General features: G+C 48.1%; 1 protein-coding gene and 1 long non-coding RNA gene across 5 annotated transcripts in view; both read left to right on the forward strand.

Annotated features, from left to right (window-relative positions):
• LOC140715067 (uncharacterized) overlaps positions 1–13,046 on the forward strand; it is a 42,606-nt gene extending 29,560 nt beyond the window's left edge. The window contains exon 3 of the long non-coding RNA XR_012096052.1: positions 12,329–13,046. This is a non-coding gene — a long non-coding RNA (uncharacterized lncRNA). The remainder of the gene's footprint in view (positions 1–12,328) is intronic.
• A 7,283-nt stretch (positions 13,047–20,329) lies between these two features.
• Positions 20,330–23,988, forward strand: part of entpd1 (ectonucleoside triphosphate diphosphohydrolase 1) — a 31,936-nt gene continuing 28,277 nt past the window's right edge. Inside the window, exon 1 of one of the 4 annotated variants that reach the window (XM_073027120.1) lies at positions 20,330–20,701. In XM_073027120.1, the coding sequence (XP_072883221.1) occupies positions 20,429–20,701 (273 nt within the window). In that variant the 5' untranslated portion in view covers positions 20,330–20,428. The remainder of the gene's footprint in view (positions 20,702–23,988) is intronic. The other 3 variants (XM_073027119.1, XM_073027115.1, XM_073027117.1) reach the window with 3 other exon arrangements.

A 23,988-nucleotide genomic window follows, 5' to 3' on the forward strand; every position in this document is an offset into this window, starting at 1 on the left:
GTTTCTACAGCCAGTATAAACAACATTGGTGACAAAGGGCATCCCTGACGAGTAGATCGCTCCAAGATGACTGGTTTAGAAACTTTACTATTTGTTAAGACACTGGCTATTGGGTTTGTATATAAAATCTGAATCCACTTTCCAAATCCAAATCTAGACAATACATTAAAAAAATATGGCCATTCTATTCTATCGAAGGCCTGCTGAGCATCCAGTGACAATACTGCTGTATCTTCAGCACCAAATTTTTCATGAATTATGTTAAGAACTCTTCTAATTTTATGGAATTCTTGGCGTTTTTGCACAAAACCATTCAGATCATTATGAACTAGATGAGGGATATAAGGATCCAATCTTCTTGCTAAGGCTTTACAAAGTATTTTTGTGCCCAAATGAGAAACATTCTGTAGGAAGTTTGCCTGGCTTCAAGATCAGTGTTATCATTGCCAGCCTTAAGGAGGGTGGGAGAATTCCATTCCGATAAGATTTGTCAGACATATTTAAGAGTGGGACTAATAATTTTTCTTGAAATGTTTTGTAGAATTCAATTGGTATGCTGTCAGGCCCTGGCACTTTACCACTGTTCATATTTTGGACAGTCTGTGATAACTCTTAAATTGTTAAACCACTATCTAACTCCTTTTTTGCATCTTCTGTCAGTGTCTGGAATTGAAACTGATCAAGAAATATGTCCCGTTCTTGTGAAGCTTGGAGGCATTCTGATCTCTATAAATGTTCATAAAATTCTCTAAAGCTGTTATTAATTTCCAATGGATCTACTATTAGGTTTCCTGAAGAGGTTATTATACTGTTAACTGCTCTATCACACTGTAATTTTTTAATTCTCCATGCCAAAAGTTTCCCAGCTTTTTCTCCTTGATCGTAATAAGATTGCTTCAGCCACATTGAACTTTTTGCAGCTTTATCAGCAGATAATTTATTATATTTCACTCTCAAAAGTAGCATATCTTTTTGTTTTGTTGGATCATCCCTTTCATTTAGTTCTATCTCTAAAGATTAAATTTGTTTTTCCGAAGTTTCCATCTCTATTTTTTGTTGTTTGGACTTGGAGCTTGTATTTCTCCTCTAATATATGCCTCAAACGCCTCAAATCTCGTGCTGGCACTAGTTTGATCTGTATTTAACTCAAAATAACTATCTATCTTAGTTCCCACAAATTTAACAAAGTCTGGGTTTTGTAGCCATCTCACCTGAAATCGCCAGTTAGAGGGACTGTGAATAAATTTCTCTATATGAATACTTAATGAAATAGCAGCATAGTCGCTTATTACTATGCTATCATACCAGCAACTTTTAATCTTTGATAAGAACTCTCTTGAGACAAGAAAACAATTAATACAAGAACGAGATTTACATATACTTGAATGGAAAGAGTATTCTATTTTGCCAGCATTTTGTTCTCTCCATACTTCAACCAAATTTATATCCACAATGTATTGTTTCAGTAATTTTCCGGTTTGTGCCTTATAGGTATCACAGCCTGTGAGCAATCCATTACTGGGTTTAAAGTGCAATTAAAGTCTCCTCCAGTGATATAAAAGCCTCCTAAAGTAGACAAAGTAAGGAAGAAATCTTCAAAAAATTTAGGATTGTCCTCATTTGGGCCATATATACTGAAGAGAGGATATTACCTTTAATGTGAAAGAGAGGATATTACCTTGCACACCTTCCGGCTGAGTCTTGGATTGGTTTCGTAATCTGAAATGGTTTCGTTCTATGAATAAGTACACCTCTAGCATAGTTGTTGTATGTTGCGTATATACTTGGCCAGGCCATCTATTCCGGACCAGTTTAATATCTGAAACCGTCAGATGGGTTTCTTGAAGAAAAATTATTTTGGGCTTAAGCTGTTTGATCCTATTTATAACCTGTTTCAGTTTGGTTAACTTCTTCAGTCCCCTAACATTCCAGCTCGTGACTTTTATATTAAAGATATTCTGAGTGCTCGTCTGTTCCGTATATAGTACATGTCAATTATACCAGGAAAAGGCAGAAAGCAGGAAAAGCAGAAATATTACTGCTGTGTTGGGTGCACGACATACATATGGAAAAACAAAACACACATATACATTTACACATTGTGGTGAACTACATATACTTGTCTGGACACCCCTCCCCCCCCCCCCCCCGCTGACTGCTCCTGTGATGCCTCCCACTGACTGTGGCTCCTCCCACGGACCCCGGTATAAAGGCAATTGGAGACACAGCCCCAGCCTCAGTCTCCAGGATGTAGTGTGGTGGTCGATTGTTGCTTGTCCTTTCTTCCAGCCAATAAAAGCCTATATCTCGCCTCACGTCTCCGAGAGTTATTGATGGTGCATCACACATGTAGACATTTGAACTCTCAGAACAAAGAACTGTAGAGCTTGTGCTGATCCACTCTGTGGAGGAGCAGCTGAACTATGCAAACCTAACTCCATAGGCAACTAGTGGTGTCCATCAACCTCGCACCTTATATATCTTATATACTCAACCCACTTAGCATAGAAAGAAAGTCAAAGTAGCCACTGAACTGTATGCCAGTATCGCCCATTATAAATGTTCATTCAGGTCTATGGAGTCCCATCTCAATAGAATTAAGGTTTCAACAAACAAAAATGTTGTAAACAATAAAAATAGGCAAATTAATAAGCTATTCTGGCAGTATAAACAACCTCTTAAATACAGTATCTTTTCAAGAATAGAATGAAAGAGGATAACGTGGCAGTTCTAGTAAAAGAGAAGTAAAGGAACAGAGAGGGAAAAAGATGTCTTCTGGGACTCGGTGTGGGCTTATCCCTGTTACGCAGTCAGTATCAGCCGATGCTCATGGGTATGGAAGTAAACAAATCTCACTACTGCTTTAATCAGACCCCTCAGGCATGTCCTCGATGGAAATCTTCTGCCCCTTTTTGTGATGAAAACAGGAGTATTTTCCCATTGTGGAGGACACTCATCCTACATGGATTATGTTGAAATCCGCAGGAAGTTCCTTTATCGACAAACACCCTCCTGACCCTGTTAAACCCGTTTCTCTGCCGTATGGTCTCAGCTGAGAGGTCTTGAGCGAAGAAAGGCTTTCTCCCCTCATACGTGATATTACGCTGTTCAATGGAGCGGAAAACAAACTCCCGATCTTGAAATTTCAGAAACCGAATGAGAACCGCTCTGTTCTGGTTTGGCTTCGATGGTGCTGGAGTTCAGTGAACTCTTTCTAGGATGAAGGATCTGTCAGTCACCAGCTCCAGCCAGCACAGTAGCATGAATTCCAGCAGTTTTGTATGAATTCCAGCAGTTTTGTATGAATTCCAGCAGTTTTGTACGAATTCCAGCAGTTCTGTATGAATTCCAGCAGTTTTGTATGAATTCCAGCAGTTTTGTATGAATTCCAGCAGTTCTGTATGAATTCCAGCAGTGGTTGGTTTCCTTCAGGCCGAACAACCACAAGTTTTTCCTTCGACTCCAATTCTCCAGGTCCTCAGTCTTGGATTCCAGGTAGAGGATTCGTTTCATGGTGTTGGTTAGTTCAGCCTTGTTCTTTTCCACATGCTCCCCTGCCGCCATTATTCAGTTTTCAGCCTCTACCATCTGCACGGTTTTAGAAGCAACATTTCACTTCACCTCCAACAAACTGTTTTCCAAGGCAACGACAGAGCTGGCCGTCTTACCCAGGCGGTCATCTATACTGTCCAATTTGGAACCAAATCCTCCAAACTCAGAGCAAAGTAACTTTAATTCAGCTAGCACCACTATTAGCTCCGCCATGTTGCTAGAAACTTCCTCGTCTTGCTTCGTCGATGAAGCGTTGATTTTTGATTTTTTGGAGCCGCGTTTTCAGGTGAAGATATCACAGTCCTTGATTGTAGTCATTTTTGACATAGCCCAAGTTCAGTTGGTATTGTTAACTTAAGGTTTTAAAGTTGTTTAGTGCAAGGTTGTACGGAGCCTCCATGTTAAGCGGCCACCTTGGTTTGTGGCTCCATGTTGCCCCCACACCCAGTAGAGTTACAGTATTGACCCCTTTCTGTTCCTAACTTCCACCCACAGAGACTCCATAGACAATCCTTCCATGTTTTCCTCCTTTTCTATGGCCGTGACACTATCTCTGATCAACAGTGCCATGCCCCCACCTCTTTTGCCTCTGTCCCTGTCCTTTCTGAAACATCTAAAGCCTGGCACTCAAGCAGGAGTACTAATTGTCAAGGGGTACAGCCACAGGGGTGCTCTCTAGCCTCTGACCCCTGCCCTTCTCTCTCCTGACTGTTACCCATTTGTCTATCTCCCCAGGCCCCAGTGTACCTGCCTATAGCTCCTCTCTGTCAGCTCCTCACTTTCCCTGTCCAGATGAAGGTCATCGAGCCGCAGCTCCAGTTCCCTAACACGGTCCCCAAGGAGCTTCAGCTCGACACACCTGGTGCAGATGTGGCCGTCCGGGAGGCTGGGAGACTTCCAGACATCCCACATCTGGCACCAAGCAGAGAACACTGACCTCACACACATTCTTCCTGTCTGTATTCTACACAGGCAACCTACCTCGCCTCGAATTGTTATCGCCGAAGCTCTGTTGAGCCAAAGCCCTCCTACTCTGTCTTCCTGTACTCAGACGTCCGCTCTATAAGGCTGTCTCCTTTTAAACTCTTCTCGCTGTTCTCACTGGCTGATGTCCGCAAGCTTGCGCAGTCGTGCCCCAATCAACCGCTGAAGAACTAACTCTCCCTTTAAACTCTTCTGGTTTTTAAACTCTTCTCACTGTTCTCACTGGCTGACGTCCACGTGCTTGCACAGTCGTGCCCCGATCAAACCACTGAAGAAATAACCAGACACAGATTCTGCAGAGTATTCGGCCCAGACACCGATTATACGGAGTGTTCAGTCCAGACATCATTCAGTACAGACATGGAACATAAGAAACACACAGTCCAGACAAGGTTTGTACGGAGCATGTGGTCCAGACACAGATCATACAGACATTCAGATGGGACCCAGTTTTCTGGAACATTCAGTCCAGACACAGATTGTATAGGATATTCAATCCAGACTCGAAATCTATGGAACATTCAGTCCAGACACAGATTATATGGAGCATTTAGTACGGACTTGGATTGTACAAAGCATACAGTCCAGACACAGGTCGTACAGACGTTCAGACTGAACGTGGATTTTCTGGAACTTTCAGACCAGACACGCATTGTATGGAGCGTTTAGTCCAGATACGGATTGTACAGAGCATTCCGCCTGCTATGCACCCTATCACATTGACCTGTTCTCCCCCGAACCTTCCCCCCTGCATCTTAAAACTGTTTTATCCCTTGCATTACCCATTTCCTATCCCTAGTATTTCCCACTTCTACAGATGTGCGGTGGAAATCTTTCTGTATGAATAGATCACAGCCTGGATGAAACCTCAATGCTCAGGAAAGCAAGAGGCTACAGAAAGTCTGCTTCTCTCTCCACAGGTGCTGACTGATTGCTGAACATTTCCAAATTTCTTTGTTTTTATTTCAAATTTAGTGAGGAAGGCAATGATGGCGATCGTTTCAAGAGGACTAGAATATAAAAATGAGGATGTAATTAGCTAGAGTCTGTTGCACCGTTGGCGTTCAGAGCAGTGGTGAAGGTCTGTCCTTGGCCATCTTCTCTGTTGTGCCCCAAGTCTGGTTCAGAGTCCTCAGTTCTGCTTCTGCAGTACAGCACCAAGTTCTCTTTGGTCTTCCTCCAATGAAATGCTGTCTTGATGATGGAGTTGGCCTCTCTTCTCAACACAGGCCCAAGGATGTAATGGTGGGGCTTTAAAAGGCACTGGTCAGACCACATGAGGAACACTGTGAACAATTTGGGTCCCCTTGTTTAGTATGAGTTGGCCCGGGACAGGATCCAGAGGAGGTTTGCAAAGGTGATCCCAGGACTGTAAGGCTTGATATGTGAGGAGCGCTTGATGTCACTGGGCCAGTGGTTGATGGACTCTATTTCTGTCAGTACCTCCAGTTGAACTCTGTCTTTGTGTGTGTTTCCCCCTAGCTGTCAGTCTGTGGTTTTGTATTGCCGTGTGCTCCTGTCCCCGCTCCTGCTCTACTCCGGCCCCTGTATCACTGAGTACTCCGTCTCTCATCTGTTTCTCATTATTACCTGTATTGCTGCCTCCCGTGTCTCATTGTGCTCCACCTATCATCTGCCTCTCTGTTTATTGCTCAGTGTATTTCAGTCCTGTGTTTTCACCTGTTTGTTGCCAGATTGTGCCAGTGAATTTTCCTGAGCCTTTCCAGCATTCGTATCTGTATTCTGTCTGTCTGAATATCGACTCTGCCTGTTTCTCAATTCTGGTTTTTGGATTTCCCTGGATGTTTTGACCTCTGCCTGAACTTTGACGCTGACTTTGTTTGCACCTTGGGATTTGTTACTCAATTAATATCACTGTGTGCACTGAACTGGGTCTGCGATTGGATCCCTGCTCCAGTGCCCTGACTGTACAATCTGGCCAGAATGGATCCAGCAGACCCCGGTCATTGGAGAGCTGCCCTGGAACAACAGGGAGTGATGCTGGAGAGGCACCAGAACCAGCTGGACTCCGTGTTCAGGGCAGTGGAGTCGCTTTCTGCCGATGTTGCCGATCTTGTGGCCCAGACTCAGTCACTCCAGCTGTCCCAGAGCACCAACCAACATTCTGCGACTGCATCTTCCCTCCGCGTCCTCGCGTGTTCCTCCCGTCCAAGAGCCCCATTCGCCTCCTCCAGGAAAGTACTCAGGTGAGCCTGGTACCTGCTGGGTTTTTTTTCTTTCCCAGTGCACCCTCATTTCTGAATTACAAGCAACATTTCTGACTGATCGAGTCAAGGTAGCCTATATCATCACCCAACTGTCCTGTCGGGTGGGAGAACGGGGAACAGCTGTCTGGGAGGCAGGCTCCCCTTTCTGCAGTAGCTTTCAGTTGTTTTCTGAGGAGATGAGAAGTATTTGATTGCTCGAAGCATGGGAGAGAGGCTGCCTGTGAAATGCTGCACATGCACCAGGGGCACATATCTGTGATGGATTACACCATGGAGTTCTGGACCCTAGCCACCTCCAGTGGCTGGAACTCAGAGGCACAGTACGACACCTTCCTGAACAGCCTCTCTGAAGACATCAAAGGTGAGCCGGTCACCCAGGACCTTCCTGACACCTTTGAAGCCCTGATGGATTTGGCCATCCATATTGATGTTTGCCTTCAGCAGGACCACAGAGGGAGGGGTTCCAGAGGGTCCCTGGGGGAATTGGGTGAGTTCCAAGCTCCTCGCCAGTCTGCATTGCCCTGCCATTGCCCCGTCTACAATTCCCATTCCAGAGCCTGAAGCTATGAAGGTTGACTGTACTTGCCTGGCACTGACTGAAAGACAAAGGAGAATCAGCATCCGCTCCTGTCTGTACTGTGGCCAACTAGGCCACTTCATCTCCACCTGCCCAATAAAAGCCAAGAGCTTACCGGTAGGACGAGGAGTATTGGTGAGTGTGACCCCTGCCTGGCCCTCCTTGACACCACTCACTCTCATACCTGCTTCACTGGAGTGGGGTGTTCAACGGCGGGGACCCGTTGAACTTCTCTGTCTTGGCTAATTCTGGTGTGAAGGGGTATTTTATCGATTCCGGCTTCGCCTTGAACGGTCAGAGACTGGCTAACATCACCCATGTCAGAGCCCCGGTGAGTCTCAGTTTATCCGACAACCAGCATGAACAGTTAACCCTTTATGTTATTGACTCTCCTCACGCTCCCATCGTCCTGGGCCATCCCTGATTAATCAGACACAACCCCCACATTGACTGGCTCAGTTGCAAGGTTGTAGGCTGCAGCCTATTCTGTCACTCCCACTGCCTCAGCCATTCTCAGATCCCCTTGTCCCCAAGCCCAGATCCCCCCGAGGAATTTCCGGACCTTAGTACCGTCCCTCCTGAATACACGGACCTCAGGGCTGTGTTCAGCAAATCCCAGGCCACTTCCCTACCACCTCATCGTCCATATGATTGTGCCATTGACCTCTTGCCTGGCACATCTCCCCCAAGGGGCCGCCTGTATTCCCTGTCCGTACGTGAAACAGAAGCCATGAGTAAGTACATTCAAGAGTCTGTGGCTGCAGGCATCATCCGGCTATCTTCCTCCCTTGATGGGGCCTGTTTTTTCTTTGTTGAAAATGGCTCCTTGCGTCCATGCATTTGGTTACCGGGGACTGAATGAAGTCACTGTTAAGAACTGTTACCCTCTTCCACTCATGACCTCGACATTTGAACTACTGCAAGGAGCCTCAGTTTTCACCAAGCTTGATCTCCGTAACGCCCACCATCTTGTCTGCATCCGCGAAGGGGACAAGTGGAAGATGGCCTTCAACATCGCCTCAGGCCATGACGAGTATCTGGTCATGCCACTTGGTCTCACCAAGTCCACCACCATCTTCCAAGCTCTGGTAAATGACGTTCTCAGGGACATGCTGAACCAATTTGTTTTTTGTGTATCTCAACGGCATTTTGGTTTTATTTTTCTAAGTCCCTTGCTGAACATACAGGTCACGTCCGTAGAGTTCTCCAGCGCCTTCTGGAGAACCAGCTCTTTGCGAAGGCTGAGAAATGTGAGTTTCATCGCAATACAGTCTCTTTCCTGGGGTATGTAATTTCAAGCAGTTCCATTCAGATGGACCAACAGAAGGTCAAGGCGGTGGTCGAATGGCCCCGACCTTCGACTCGTCGGGAGCTGCAACGCTTCTTGGGCTTCACTAACTTCTATCGCCGCTTCATCAGAAATTCCAGTACACTGGCCGCACCGCTCACTGCTCTTACCTCATCGGCTGTCAGACCCTCCTGGTCCCCTGCTGCTGAAAAAACGTTCTCTGACCTGAAGGAATGTTTCACCTCTGCCCCCATCCTGATTCAAGCTGACACCGACTGGCAGTTCATTGTGGAGGTGGACGCGTCTGACATTGATGTAGGAGTTGTTCTCTCTCGGCGCTCGGCCAAGGATGAGAAGGTACACCCCTGTGCTGCTTTCTCTCACCGCCGCACTCCCACAGAGCAGAATTACGATGTCAGAAACCAGGAGCTACTGGCAGTGAAGTTAGCTCTGGAGGAGTGGAGGGAGCCAAGGTGCAATATTTCTAGTCTGGACTAATCACAAGAATTTGAAATGTATCTGTACTGCCAAGCGTCTCAACTCCTGTCAAGCTTGTTGGTCCCTGTTTTTCTCAAGATTCAATTTTACTCTTGTCCAAAGTACACAAAGTACGCGGCAGATGCTGTGGTCAAATCAAGACATACAAACAAGCTGGATGAACTCAGCAGGTCGGGCAGCATCCGTTGAAATTAGTAGTCAACGTTTCGGGCTGAGACCCTTCGTCAGGACTGAGAAGGAGGGGGCAGGGGCCCTATAAAGAAGGTGGGGGGAGGGTGGAAGGTGCCAAGTGAAAAACCAATCAGAGGAAAGATCAAGGGGTGGGGGAGGGGAAGCAGGGAGAGGATAGGCCGGAGAGGTGAAGAAGGAATGTAAGGGGAAAGCATTATGGGTAGTAGAAGGCAGAATCATGAGAGGTGATAGGCAGCTGGAAGAGGAGGCAGAGAGAAAGTGGGATGGGGTAAGGGAGAGGGAGGGAATTACCATAAGTTGGAGAATTCGATGTTCATACCAAGGGGCTGGAGACTACCCAGACGGTGTATGAGGTGTTGCTCCTCCAATCTGAGTTTGGCCTCATCATGGCAGTAGAGGAGGCCATGTATGGACATATCCAAATGGGAATGTGAAGCAGAGTTGAAGTGAGTGGCAACTGGGAGATCCTGTTTGTTGTGGTGGACGGAACGGAGGTGCTTGACGAAGCAGTCCCCCAATCTGCGTCGGGTCTCGCCGATGTAGAGGAGGCCGCACCGGATGCAATAGATGACCCCAACAGACTCACAAGTGAAGTGTTGCCTCACCTGGAAGGACTGTTTGGGGCCTTGAATGGTGGTAAGAGAGGAGATGTAGGGACAGATGTAGCACTTATGCTTGCAGGGATAAGTACCAGGTGGGAGATCTGTGGTGAGGGACGTGTGGACCAAGCAGTCGCGGAGGGAACGATCCCTGCGAAAAGCAGAGAGGAGTAGAGAGGGAACTCTAACCGGTCACCCGCTGGTCTGTTACAACCCCTGACTATCCCCAAGAGACCCTGGTCCCACATTGCCCTGGATTTTGTCACTGGTCTTCCCCCATCAGATGGTAACACCACCATTCTCACAGTAGACAATAGACAATAAGTGCAGAAGTAGACCATTTGACCCTTCGAGCCTGCACCGCCATTCTGAGATCATGGCTGATCATCTACTATCAATACACGGTTCCTGCCTTGTCCCCATATCCCTTGATTCCCCTATCCATAAGATACCCATCTAGCTCCTTCTTGAAAGCATCCAGAGAATTGGCCTCCACTGCCTTCCGAGGCAGTGCATTCAGGACCCCCACAATTCTCTGGGAGAAGAAGTTTTTCCTTAACTCTGTCCTAAATGACCTACCCCTTATTCTCAAACCATGCCCTCTGGTACTGGACTCTCCCAGCATCTGGAACATATTTCCTGCCTCTATCTTGTCCAATCCCTTAATAATCTTATATGTTTCAATCAGATCCCCTCTCAATCTCCTTAATTCCAGCGTGTACAAGCCCAGTCTCTCTAACCTCTCTGCGTAAGACAGTCCGGACATCCCAGGAATTAACCTTGTGAATCTACGCTGCACTTCCTCTACAGCCAGGATGTCCTTCCTTAACCCTGGAGACCAAAGCTGTACACAATACTCCAATACTTGGAGTACTTGATCATTTCTCCAAGTCTGCGCACTTCATTTCCTTCAACTCCCCTCTGCCAAAGAAACAGCCAAATTACTGGTACTGCATGTTTTTAAATTACATGGTTTATCTGTAGATGTTGTGCCAGACAGGGGCTCTCAATTCACATCCAACTTCTGGAAGGCATTCTCTAATCTTCTGGGTGCCTCTGAGTCTGTCTTCAGGATTCCACCCACTGACCAATGGCCAGACCGAGCGGGCCAACCCACAACTAGAGATAGTATTCCGGTGTCTGGACTCCCTGAACCCCTCTGCGTGGAGCCAGCAGCTACCCTGGGCCGAGTACACCATAAACTCTCATCCGTCCTCATCCACCGGCCTGTCCCCCTTCGAGTGTTGCCATGGCTACCAGCCTCCACTGGTTCCTGCCCAGGAGGAGGAGGTTGGAGTTCCATCTGTTGAGGCATTCATCCGCCGTTGTCAGCTGACATGGAGGCACATTCGCTCTGCCCTTCTCCGTGCCGCTGCTAGGATCAAGCGTCAAGCTGACCGCCATCACTCCAAGGCCCCACGTTACCGCCAGGGACAGTGTGTGTGGCTTTCAACCCGAGACCTGCCCCTCAAGATGGATTCCTGCAAGCTCGCCCCTCGCTTCACCAGCCCTTATCCCATTGCTAAAGTCATCGGCCCTGCTGCCGCCCATCTCAAGCTCCCCTCCGCTCTCTGCCGCATTCAACCCACCTTCCGTGTGTCCCGCATCAAGCCTTTCCTGAGTCTCCCCGTGTCCTCCCCCACGGCTCATCGATAGGTCAGAGGCCTTCACGGTGCGTCGACTACTAGATGTTCATCGCTGGGGCCGTGGCCTCCAGTACCTTGTGGACTGGGAGGGCTACGGTCCTGAGGAGAGGTGCTGGGACCCCATCCATAACATCCTGGACCCCTTTCTCATCAGGGACTTTCAACACCAGCACCCAGCTCTACCTGCTGTGATTCCAGGAGGCATCTGCGGGGGGTGGGTAGAGGGGGGAAGTCAGTGCCTCCAGTTGAACTCTGTTTTTTTGTGTGTTTTCCCCCTAGCTGTCAGTCTGTGGTTTTGTATTGCCGTGTGCTCCTGTCCCCGCTCCTGCTCTGCTCCGGCCCCTGTATCACTGAGTACTCCGTCTCTCATCTGTTTCTCATTATTACCTGTATTGCTGCCTCCTGTGTCTCATTGTGCTCCACCTATCATCTGCCTCTGTTTATTGCTCAGTGTATTTCAGTCCTGTGTTTTCACCTGTTTGTTGCCAGATTGTGCCAGTGAATTTTCCTGAGCCTTTCCAGCATTCGTATCTGTACCCTGTCCGTCTGAACGTCGACTCTGCCTGTTTCCCGATTCTGGTTTTTGGATTTCCCTGGATGTTTTGATCTCTGCCTGAACTTTGATGCTGACTTTGTTTGCACCCCAGTTTTAGTTACTCAATTAATATCACTGCGTGCACTGTCCTGGGTCTGCGATTGGATTCCTGCTCCAGCATCCTAATAATTTCTATCTTTAATATCTCTATTTTTTTTTCCTTTTTCAGTGTTCTTTTTGAAGACCCTGACCTGGAGTTGCACGCTGACTTCGGTTCTTTGCGGGAATGGGACCCGCTCTCGGGGCCTCACGACTGGCCGCTTTTCGATATGCCAAGGACACGGCCTAAAAGACCAGCGTGCCTTCAGGGTGCCGGATTTTCTGTGGCTCTGGAGGCAGGTGGATTCGAGGTCACAGAAAACCCGTGTGTCGTGGGAGATGGAAGATCGTAAACAGCGAGATGGCTGCTGGCTGTGTGCACAGAGACCCGAGATGTTTAGGTGCAGAGCTTGGAAAAAGTGACACGACAGACTTTTAACACCATAAATTGGCGAGCTGTTTTGTTATATCTCCCCTCTCGCTGTGAATTGGGGACACTTTTTTTCCCTTATTAGGGAGAGAGAACCTGTGGTATGTCGATTATTTTTTTTTTAATTGGGTGAACGAGTAGTCTTCGGGGTACTGCAAGTCTGTGTCCTTATTGATGCTTTGCTGCACGCTCGAGTGCCCGGTGGGGGGGTGCCGATGCTTTTTTTGGTGGGGGAGAGGTAATCACTGCTGCTTATGTGTGGGAAGGAGAATTGGGGGGAGCTTTTGGGTTCTAACATTCAATTGTCATTCATTCTTTGGGGCACTCTGTTTTCATGGATATTTGCAAAGGAAAAGAATTTCAGGATGTATGTTGTATACATTTCTCTGACATTAAATTGAACCTTTGAACTTTAGAAGGTTGTGGAGAATCTCAATGAAATCTGCAAGATACTGAAAGGCTTGGGTAGGGTGGAGGTGGGAGAGGATGTTTCCATTACTGCGGGAGTTTAGCACAGCCTCAGAATAAAGGTGCATCCCTTTAGAACTGAAACAGGGAGTCATTTCTTTAGCCAGAAGGTGCTGAACCTGTGAGTTTATCGTCACAGACGTTGTGGAGGCCAGGTCACTGGGTGTATTAAAGGCAGAGATTGACAAAGGGGTTGGAAAAAAAATCAGCCCCATGGTGGAGCAGGCTAAATGGTCTGAATGGGAACAGAATTAAACCATATCTTATGGATGTACAGTATCTATTTCTTCAGAGTCATGGCATCATAGAGTGCACCAGCGCAGAAAAAGCCCTTACCCCTGCAAGTGTAAGTGCTGCACCTTCCCTACACCTCCTCCCTCACCACCATTCAGGGCCCCAAACAGTCCTTCACTTGTGAGTCTGTTGGGGTCATCTATTGCATCCGGTGCGGCCTCCTCTACATCGGCGAGACCCGACGCAGATTGGGGGATCGCTTCGTCGAGCACCTATGCTCCGTCCGTCACAATAGACAGGATCTCCTGGTTGCCACCCACTTCAACTCTGCTTCACATTCCCATTCAGATATGTCCATACATGGCCTCCTCTACTGCCATAATGAAGCCAAACTCAGGTTGGAGGAGCAACACCTCATATACCGTCTGGGTAGTCTCCAGCCCCTTGGTATGAACATCAAATTCTCCAACTTCCGGTAATTCCCTCCCTCTCCCTTCCCCCATCCCACTTTCACTCTGCCTCTTCCTCCTCCAGCTGCCTATCACCTCTCTCATGATTCTGCCTTCTACTACAGTGCTTTCCCCTTGCATTCCTTCACCTTTCCTGCCTATCCCCTCCCTGCTTCCCCTCTCCCACCCCTTGATCTTTCCTCTTACTGGTTTTTCACCTGGCACCTACCAGCCTCCCCCCACCTTCTTTATAGGGCCCCTGCCCCCTCCCTCTTCAGGGTTTCAGCCCGAAATGTTGACTGTTCATTTCCACGGATGCTGTCCGACCCACTGAGTCCCTCCAGCTCGTTGTATGTGTTGCAACAGCCCATCTAGTCCATTCTGACCTGATCTTCTACCTAGTCCCATCTACCAGCATACAGACCATAGCCCTCTATACCCCTCTCATCCATGTGCCTACCCAAACCTTTTTTTAAAAATTACTATTAAACCCACAAATGCAATTTCCACAGATAGCTCATTCAACATTTGTGCCATCCTCTGCGTGAAGAACTTTCCCATCAGGTTCCCCTTAAATATTTCACTTTTCATCTTAAACCCATGACCTCTAGTTCAAGTTGAAGTTTAATTGTCATTCAACCCTACACATAAATACAGGCAACCAAAACAGTCACACAGCACATATAGCATACATAATTATGATAGTGGAAAATCATAGTTACAGAAACATTTAAAAAGTAATAATATAGCCCAAGTTTAACCCTGCATGAATGGAAAAAAGCCTGCATGCATTCATCCTATCTATACCCCACATCCTTGAATAAACCTCTATAATATCTCCCCTCATTCTGACACTCCAGGGAATAAAGTCCCAACGTATTCAACCTTTCCCTCTAACTTAGGTCACAACAACATCCTTGTAAATTTCCTCTTCGCTCCTTCAATCTTATTAATATCTTTCCTGAAGGTAGGTGACCAGAGCTGCTCCATAATACTCCAAGTTTTACCTCACCTACATCTCATACAACTTCAACATAACATCCCAGCTCCTATACTCTATGAAGGCCAATGAGCCAAAAGCTATCATTACAATTCTGTCTCCCTGTCCAGCAAGATAGATGCAACTTCCAAGAAGTTATGGATCTGTATTCCCATGCCCCTTTGTTGTTCCGCCCACCTCAGGGTCCTACAGTCTTCGCTTGTGCGTCCTCCCAAAGGAACCTACAGGGAGGTGTCAGGGGTGGGGTTTTTTTGCAGAGGTGGACTGAAGTAGCAACTCCTCACACATATCTGTTTTTAAATTTATTTTCACACCTTGTGCAGCACATTTTTGTTTTTGTTTCCACAGCATTTGACACAGTCAACGTTCAACGTATGGAAAATGTGCAAGGAGCTGGCTGGATTTGAACTGGGCACCAAAGTCCAGTGCTGATGCCACTATGCCACCAGCCAGCTAGTGAAGTGAATAAGAAGTCCAGGCTGCAGCAGGCTCATATGAACAAAGTGCAGACTAGTATGGTCACTATCTAACATTTATCATCATTGCCACAACATAAGTTTTTTTTAAACTGCTCTGCTGTCTAGATAGATAAAGAGTGTTACAATATGGAAATGGACGCTTCAGTTGTGTGAGTCCTTTGGTGTACACAGTGGTTATCACCATTCTTACACTACGAAGCTACATTCTTCAAAGAACCGCACAGCAATAAACCATTGTTTTAAAAAAACACTGGAGAACTTCAAATCTTGTATTTTTCAGCAACATTCTGAGGCATTTCCCACAACCACACTGTGCCACATGTTAGGGGTAGATAGAGTAGTATAACATAGAAACAGACCCTTTAGACTGTACATATTCGCCCTATCTATGCCTCTCATAACTTTATACACCTCTGTAAGGTGTATATTCTCTTTTCCAAAGAACAAAACCCTAACCTGCCCAGCCTTCTCCTATAACTCATATCTTCTTTGCTCTCATTCCAGTTTAGCGACATCTTTCCGATACTGTACACAATACTCGGGGTGGAGCCTCACCGACACTTTGTACAGCTGCACCATAACGTCCCAGCTCCTGTACTCAAATCCCTGCCTGGCGAATGCCAGCAGGCCAAAAGCATTCCTCGGCACCCTGCCTCCCGCCACGTGTACCGCTTTTCCTGTACGCCTGTGGTTTTGGTTCGAAGGAGGAGAGAGAGCTGAGGACAAGCAAACCTTCACACAAAGGTCAGGAGTTCTCAGAGATGCTGTAAGTTCTAATCCTGCCCGTGGAGTCACTCGAGACTGGATGAATCCTGCTTCCTAGCTGTTGCCTCCTACACTCATGTGGAACTCAACAGTTCCATTGGCTTTGCTGCCAGTTCCACTGTGCCCTTAGCTCATTGACTTGTCGCTTCCTTTCCAGATCTCCCTATCTCCATATCAGAATATGGTGGTACTAACATCCACTACAAGCATGCTGAATTCCGTAGCTACCTCGCCTGCTCTGCTCCCTACCCTGCCTCCTATAGGGACTCCATCCCACTCTGCCAGCTCCTCTGTCTCTGTTTTACTTGCTCTGATGGTAGAACTTTACCCACTGTGACTTTTTTTATACTATGGCTTCACCTTTCATGTTGTAGGTAAAGCCCTTGACCATTTCCGTCAGCCCTCTCCTCCAGGACAAAACAAGGATCAAGTTCTCCCTGTCCCCAACTTCCAACCCTTGTTGTAGGCAGTAAGCTGCAGATGAGACCCCCCCCCACCACCACCCCCTGTGTGTGTGGGTGACCTCCTCCCTTCTGTCCTCCTTTCTTGTCTGCCCAAAGTTTGGAGTCTGTACTGCTAGACCCTGAGCCTGGGAAAGCTGCTCTCTGCACCCCTCTGCAGACATATCCTGTACTTATCTGCCTCCACCAAGCCGCCTCTCAAACCTCTTCTCTCTGATGGCAACAACCCCAGCTTCCCCAGGCTGAACTCCGTCGTTCCTGGGAATATTCTCGGAATATTTTTCGGGAACCCACATCCTTCCTCATGTGTGGTGACTAGGATGAAATTCAGTACTCTCTATAGAGTGGCAGAGCTCAGTAATAGAGTCTTTGTTTCGGACCATTAACCATGCATTTCTACCAATTCAACTCTAATCCAATCCCTTACCATCTTGTTGACTATCTCACAGACTGAGCTTAAGCTGGACTCTAATGTCAGTTGCCCAGTACTCTGCTTCAATAGCTTCAACCCTTATTATTCTGTTTCTCTTCATTTACTTTCTTTCTTAGGTGCTCTGGCCCCAAGGGGAACAATTTCATTGGCACTGGGTAGATGAATCATAAAGCCTTCTTGAAACCTACAACATTCCTACTGACAACTGGTAATCCCTGCCCAACATCCACTCAGAGTGGGAAAGGAGGGTTCAAGGCTGGTACACGGAGAGGCCCTGCACATGGGGCAGATGTAGCCCTCTCTTGCCCCGTCTGGGCTAGAACCTGCAGGTCCTTCATTGTCTTCACCTGGTAAAGTTCACGCTTTGATTCATCGGGTTTTGGGTGGCCGATGAGAGCAAATGTAGGAAATGCAGACTCCTCCACCTAAAGGACAGGCAAAGATTGCAACAGATGAGGTTTGCCATGAGGACCAGTCCTTCCGCCATTTACTGGTGCTCTCAGACCGTTGTCCCGAGTGTCAGTGGGGACATGACATTGTTTCAAGGAGGCTTTATTTCTCTTTCTGTTCACAATGGATTGTCTGCTTTGGTAATCTAGGATATATCACAACCCACCAATCAAAGCACAAGGTGGCAAGAGTGAAGACTGGCTGTATTCATTCCGTCCCAGACTACCTGCTTGCCTCCAAATATCTGTTAGTGCCCTCATAATGACACCAATCCATTCCAACATTCCTCTTACAAACAAGCTGGATGAACTCAGCAGGTCGGGCAGCATCCGTTGAAAGGGTCTCGGCCTGAAACGTTGACTGCTCCTTTCAACGGATGCTGCCCGACCTGCTGAGTTCATCCAGCTTGTTTGTACGTGTTGATTTGACCACAGCATCTGCAGTGTACTTTGTGTTTACCAACGTTCCTCTGCATTGTTCTCACCACACTGACCACTGTGCGTGGCTTCTTAACTTTACTCTGTGATAACAATGTACTTGCTTTAACGATCTGCCATCACAGCAATATTAAACCAGTATCAGAAGCATTCCTCTATTTGTTTAAATTATCTCGTACACAGGTGACTTGTTTTCCTTAAGCACAGCCAAATTTCCTCATCTTCTCAGTGATTTTCACTCTGCGCGATATAGTCATTGGGTGATACAGCTGAGAAACAAGCCTCTCAGCCCTACTCCAGTCACCTATCTGAGCCAGTTCCATTGGCCTGCAGTTGGCCCATATCCCTCTAAACCTTTCCTACATATCATGTACCTGTTTAAAGACTTAAACATTGCTAAAGACTTAAACAATGCAAGACGCACTCCCAAGCAACTTGTTCCACACACCCACCACCCTGTGTGTGGAAAAACTTTGCCTCTCAGGTCCCCTTTGAATCTTTCCCCTCTCACCTTAAACCTATATGCTCTAGTTTTAGACTTCCCTTTCCCCGGGAAAAGGACTACGTGCATTCACCATATCTGTGCCCCTCAGGATTTTATACACCTCCATAAGGTCACCACCGCCTCCCCGTCTCCTTCACTCTCAGGAAAGTAGCTGCAGCCTACCAAAGCTCTTATAACTCAAGCCCTCCAGGTCTGGTTACCTCCTTGAGAAGTTGTTCAGTGTTTAATCTGTTCTATAGTGGGGTGACAAGAACAAGCATAATCTCACCAATATTTTGTACAACGGAAACATGACGTCCCAATTCGTGTAGTCAACGTCACAGCCAATGAAGGCAAGCATGCCATGTGCTTCTTCACCACCCTGCCTAACTTTGTCACTACTTCAGGGAACTATACACCTGTATCCCAGGGTCTCTTTGTTCTTATTACTCCCTGCCTTCACTGTCTTAAGTCCTGCCCTAAACTTAGCACAGTGCATCACTTACATTTTTCTGAGCTAAATTCCATCTGTCATTTCCTTGCCCACTTTCCCAGTTGATCTAGAGCCCGTTGCGACCCTCTTCGCTGTCCGCCATACCACTCGTACACCAGTTGTCTGCACAGTTACTAATCATGCCACCAGGCCCATGACGTATCCCACTGGCTGCTCACCCTGGAGCCTCCTTCCAATGAGCTGTGTCTGCATCCCCACACCAATGCTGGCTCTGACATGCCCCTTTATGGTAGCTGCCACTCATGCCTCTTTCTCATCCGTTGATGGTTGTATTCGCATTCTCCCTCTCTCTTTACATCAGGACTGGGACTTCAACAACTTACTGCTGATTGTCCCCTGGCCACATCAGCGGATGTTGAATGGGTGGGTGAGCAAGCTGTCAAAAGAGATATTCGGCAAAGAGGCATGGCTACGGGTGTAGGCAAGAACATACCGGCTGGAGAACGAGTGAGGAAGTGTAAAGGGAGACGGAGGTCAGATGATGGGGAAAAGAGATGAGGGATCATGGGAAGGGAAACAAAGGTTAGGGTCCTCATGTGATGGGAGATGGAGGTCAGGGTTCCTCATTTGGAGGAAGGTGAAGATCAGGAGACATCAGGTGAGAGAAACAGAGATGAAGGGCTTTGGGAATGGAGATGAAGGTCAGGGGTACTCACATGGAGGGACATGGAGGTCAGGAATCATTGACTGATAGGAACAGAGACAGGGTCACGGTGAGGAAGATGAGGGTCAGGAGCTTCTCGTACACAAACACAGAAGCTTAGCATGCAGCTAGAGCAGAAATGGGGCATTGGTCGGGTAACCTGGGGAATGGGGGTCCTGCGACAATCACAGAGCACTGGTGAGATACCATCGGGAGCAGCACCTCTGGGGTTATGGGGGGCAGGGGTTCTCCTTTACAGAAAGAGTGTGTTTTTTCTGAGGTTGTTTTGAGAATTGAGGACCAGATGTGATCTTATTGAAACATACACGACTCTGAGGGAACTCAGCAGACAGATACTGGGATGTTTCTCCATGGGGTAATTAAGGGGCCTAGTTCAGAACAACCGTGTGAAAACTAGAATGCAGAGAGGAGCAGGAACTTGTTCTGTCATGGGACCGAGGACGTTTGGCACTCTCTGTCATAGAGAGCTGAGTCAGACAGAGATAAGCAGATGTTCACTCTGCAGGGATCCTGGGGCATGGGGAGGATTATCTACTTATCGCGAACTTTATTCTGAACATCTCCTTTCAGCCAACCCATCTCTGGTGAAGATATTGTCTGAACCAGATACTGTATGGTGATTGCTCTTGCCTGAGTGCTCCCCATTACACCCGCCTCATTCTCCAGAGCAGATGCAACGTCTCCTTCCTCTTGCGTTAGAGGCCTCCTGGAGAAGGAAGTTTTGAAACTTTTCAAAACGTCAAAACGCTGGTGATGGAAATGAAAACAGAAACTTTGGCATCTTTGTGCAGGGCGGGCAGCGGCAATGCAGGGGCTCTAGGTCTTCAGCCTGAAACACCTCCCACAGGCGTCGCCCGACCTGCCGAGTGTTTCCACCTTCCTCTATCGCAGACGGTGACCTGCCGTTGTAGGGGTGAGGCCATTCCTCATTACCCGTGCGATGACCCCTCTCTGCGTGCCTGATGTCCTTGGGTCGTTCAAGGCTCGCACTCCTTGTAAGGAAGCTGTACTGTGAAAGGTCGCGCCGCTCACCACAGAGACTTCATCTGCTGCACCGCCTCCAGCCCGCCTCTCTCCCCGGGCAACAGCGGCAGGGCCGCGACTATTTAACCGGGGTTCCCGTTACCTCTGCCTCACATTCCGGACATCCTGGGCTGTGGGAGCTCGGAACGCGGGGGACGGGAGCCGGGAGCAGGGCTCTGGACCGAAGGCAAAGATGCCAGAGTCACAGGAAGGTAGGATGCAGGAGCGGAGCGTCCGGACGGATTGAACAGCTCGGCTTTCAGATCCGGGGGCAGTTGAACGAGTCGGGGGGTTCACAAGGAGGGGTGTTTTCGGCGCCAGAGGATCCCCGGGTACTGTCTCCGGGACAGCAAGCAAGTCGGAGGCTCGGTGTCCATTCCGGACGCCCCGTATCCATAGCCTCTCGGTCCCCCTCTTCACCCTGTCTGAAACCTCTCCGTTCCTCTCGCTCTCTGAGGGTTAATTTTAACGGGTTCCCAGTCCCTGCCCCCCCCCCCCCAGTGAATCTGCCGCCGGGAAGGGGTAAGGGAGATATCCCGAGATAATCAATCGTTTCGGGAAGGTAACGGTTGACTGTACCCAGACACCGAACTTAGGTCTGATGAAGCCTGGAGAGGGAGTGGGTGCTACTGGTTTTTTTTCTGGGGGGTGATGGAGTGGGGATTAGCCCCGCAGATACAGTGCTCTCAGTTTCTGGTCACATCGCGGCCACCGTGCTGGGACTGGAGAGAGGGAGAGTGTTCCGCCCGCTTCGGTCGCCACGGTATTGAACTTTATTGTTGTCGGAGCAGGAAAGTGAGAGATCGGCTTCATTGGCCAAATCACGTTACGGTGCTGTTCTTGTGCCTGTAGCGAGGGCGATTCCTCGCATTAGTAATGCAGCCTCTTGCCTGCCTGCACCTGTAACCACCGCGTCTGTCACAGGACGGGCTGCGACCTCGGGACGTTAGAAATTATTAAAAGGTGGAAACACTCAGCGGGTAGAGCAGCGTCCGTGCAGGGAGAAACGATTCATGTTTCATCCCGAAGCCTGTTTATCAAAACTGGTGAGAATGCGGACTGGACGCTGGAAAGTACTGAGAGCGTGTCCGCCACCCCTCAGCCGTGGCCGGGTGATGACCAGGTCATCCTGTCTGCAGGCTGGGTCTGAGGAGGAGATGTGAACTGTTCAGTGACTGGTGAACATCCCCACCTGCGTGTTTGATAAACTCCTCAGCGTCTCCGTGAGGATGTGACGAGCGGGCTAATCAAGGAGGACATATGGATCACGTTCAGGATGCTGATTCCTTTCACGGAAGGGTTAACGCGTTGAAGAGTGGCTGGAGGAGACAAGAGCACAGGTGCCAGAGAATACCACCATCTGCAGGTTGCCTTGGAAATAAACCCTGGAACTCCCTGCCCAGCAGTGCTATGGGACCACATTCTCCAGCACTGCTACCCCGTTCACGCCTTCCTCTCGGGGCAATGAGGGATCAGCAGTAAATACCGACCTGATTAACAATATGCCGATCTGGTGAAGTCATTTACGCACAGAATAAAGTTTTTCACTCTATCTCAGTAGCAGGGTACAGAAATAATAAACCAATTGACTGTACCCAGACCCTGAAGATGAAAGAGAGGGGCTCCCCTCCAGTGCTGTTGTCGGGGGGAGGGGGAGGGTTGAGGAATCTAACCAGCTGAAATGAAGGAAGACCCAGGAGGGTGAAATGGAGTCACTGATGTTCATGTCACTGCTGTTGTCCCTACTCCTGGTGCCAGCAGCTGCTGTGGAACCAAGTGGCTCAGTATTGTGTGTGGTGGGTGCAGAGTGGGAGGAGGTGGGAACTGCCCTGTCCATCTGCAGGCACCCCACTAATGTCCAGAAGAGGTGGGGTGACCCCATTGTAATTCTGTCCTGCCCCATCCTGCACACCCCTTTTGAACTCTAAGGACCCTGCCTCAGCCCCATTGCAGTCGAACGTTCAAATAATCCACAGCATGAAAATATTTCTTCTGCCTTCCATCCTCGGCTGTAGGACCCAAGCTCTTAACCAAAGTTAACCCTTTGTAAATGAAAGTGGTGTCTCGGGGGAAAACAAATGGTGGTTGGACTTATACAGTCTGTAGGTTACATGTCTGAGAGGTGATCTGATAGAAAAAGTGCTAAGCAATGCAGAAACAGGACATCCCTGTGCCTGTGACAAACCATCCTACCCATTTGTACAAATCCCACCAGATCCTTAACCTTCCCTGTCTTGGTTCATCCAGATAACTTTTAAACTTTGAAGTGTTGCTGGCTCCACCACCCCCTCAGGTAGTGGATTCTGGACTCCAAAACCCTGTGGGGAGAAGAACCTCTGATTCCCTGCTACTCCTCATCCTGAAACCTGTTCCCCTCAGTTTAACACCTCTACGACGGAGAACCGTGTCCCACTGTCCACCTTACCCATGCTGTAAGAGGAGAACATGGGAAATATCAAGTGGACACTTTTCTGGTGGGATGTCTACAACTGGGGCTCAGTGTCTCAGACAAGGAGCTATCCATTTCAGCTGGATGAGGTGAAATATTTTCTAAGGTTTCTGAATCTTTGGAACTCTCTCTCTCTCTCTCTCAAAAGATGGATGCAGAGTCTTTGAAGGTTGAGTTAGAGGGTGTAGGGAACAGGATGGTCCAATGTAACACACACACAAAATGCTGGAGGAATTCACTAGGTCAGGTAGCTTCTATGGACAGGAATATAGAATCAACATTACTGGCTGAGACCCTTCATCAGGACTCTGTCTGGCCTGCTGAGTTCCTCTAACACCTGTGTGTTGCTCTTAAAAGAAGGAATCTGATAGGAGAGGCGGGAAGGAGAGTGGATCACGGAAGAAAGGGGAGGAGGAGAGTTTCAGTCTTGCTGCCAGTTTCTGAGCGAATCTCCTCTGCACCTTATACAAGGTAGTCCCTAGCCCTGGAAGACCACCTCTCCTGTGGCTAGGACCTCACTGCTGAAGGAGTAATCTACACTCAGTATTTCCTGCACCTTGACTAGTGTCTGCAAAGAGGGCTGGTGTTGCCTTACCTCCGCTCTCTAGACAGTGACTCACACCCTCTCCGGTAATGAAGCAGAAATGAATGTGTCAGAAACTCATCTTTCTTCAGAGCTGGTGGTTTTGAGCTGTGTCTACAGCCCTGGCTGGTTACACAAGTCATTGTCCTGCTGCCGGTAGCTGTGATCTAGAGTTTTTTTATTGAACGGTTGGTGGTTTCCTGTGAAAGCCTGCTGTGATGTACAGGAAGGTTAGGTGGTTGGCGAGTGGGACAGAGAGGTGATCACTTCACTCACTATTCTGCTATAGAATCATAGAATACTACAGTGCAGAAAGAGGCCTTTCAGCCCATCTAAACTGTGCCAAACTGTTATTCTTCATAGTCTCCTCAACCTGCACCTGGACCATGGTACTCCACACTCTTCCCATCCATGTACTTATTCAAACTTCTCTTAAATGTTGAAATCGAACCTGCATTGATCACTTC

This window comes from Hemitrygon akajei, chromosome 23 (assembly GCF_048418815.1).
Source record: "Hemitrygon akajei chromosome 23, sHemAka1.3, whole genome shotgun sequence".
Lineage (NCBI taxonomy): Eukaryota > Metazoa > Chordata > Chondrichthyes > Myliobatiformes > Dasyatidae > Hemitrygon > Hemitrygon akajei.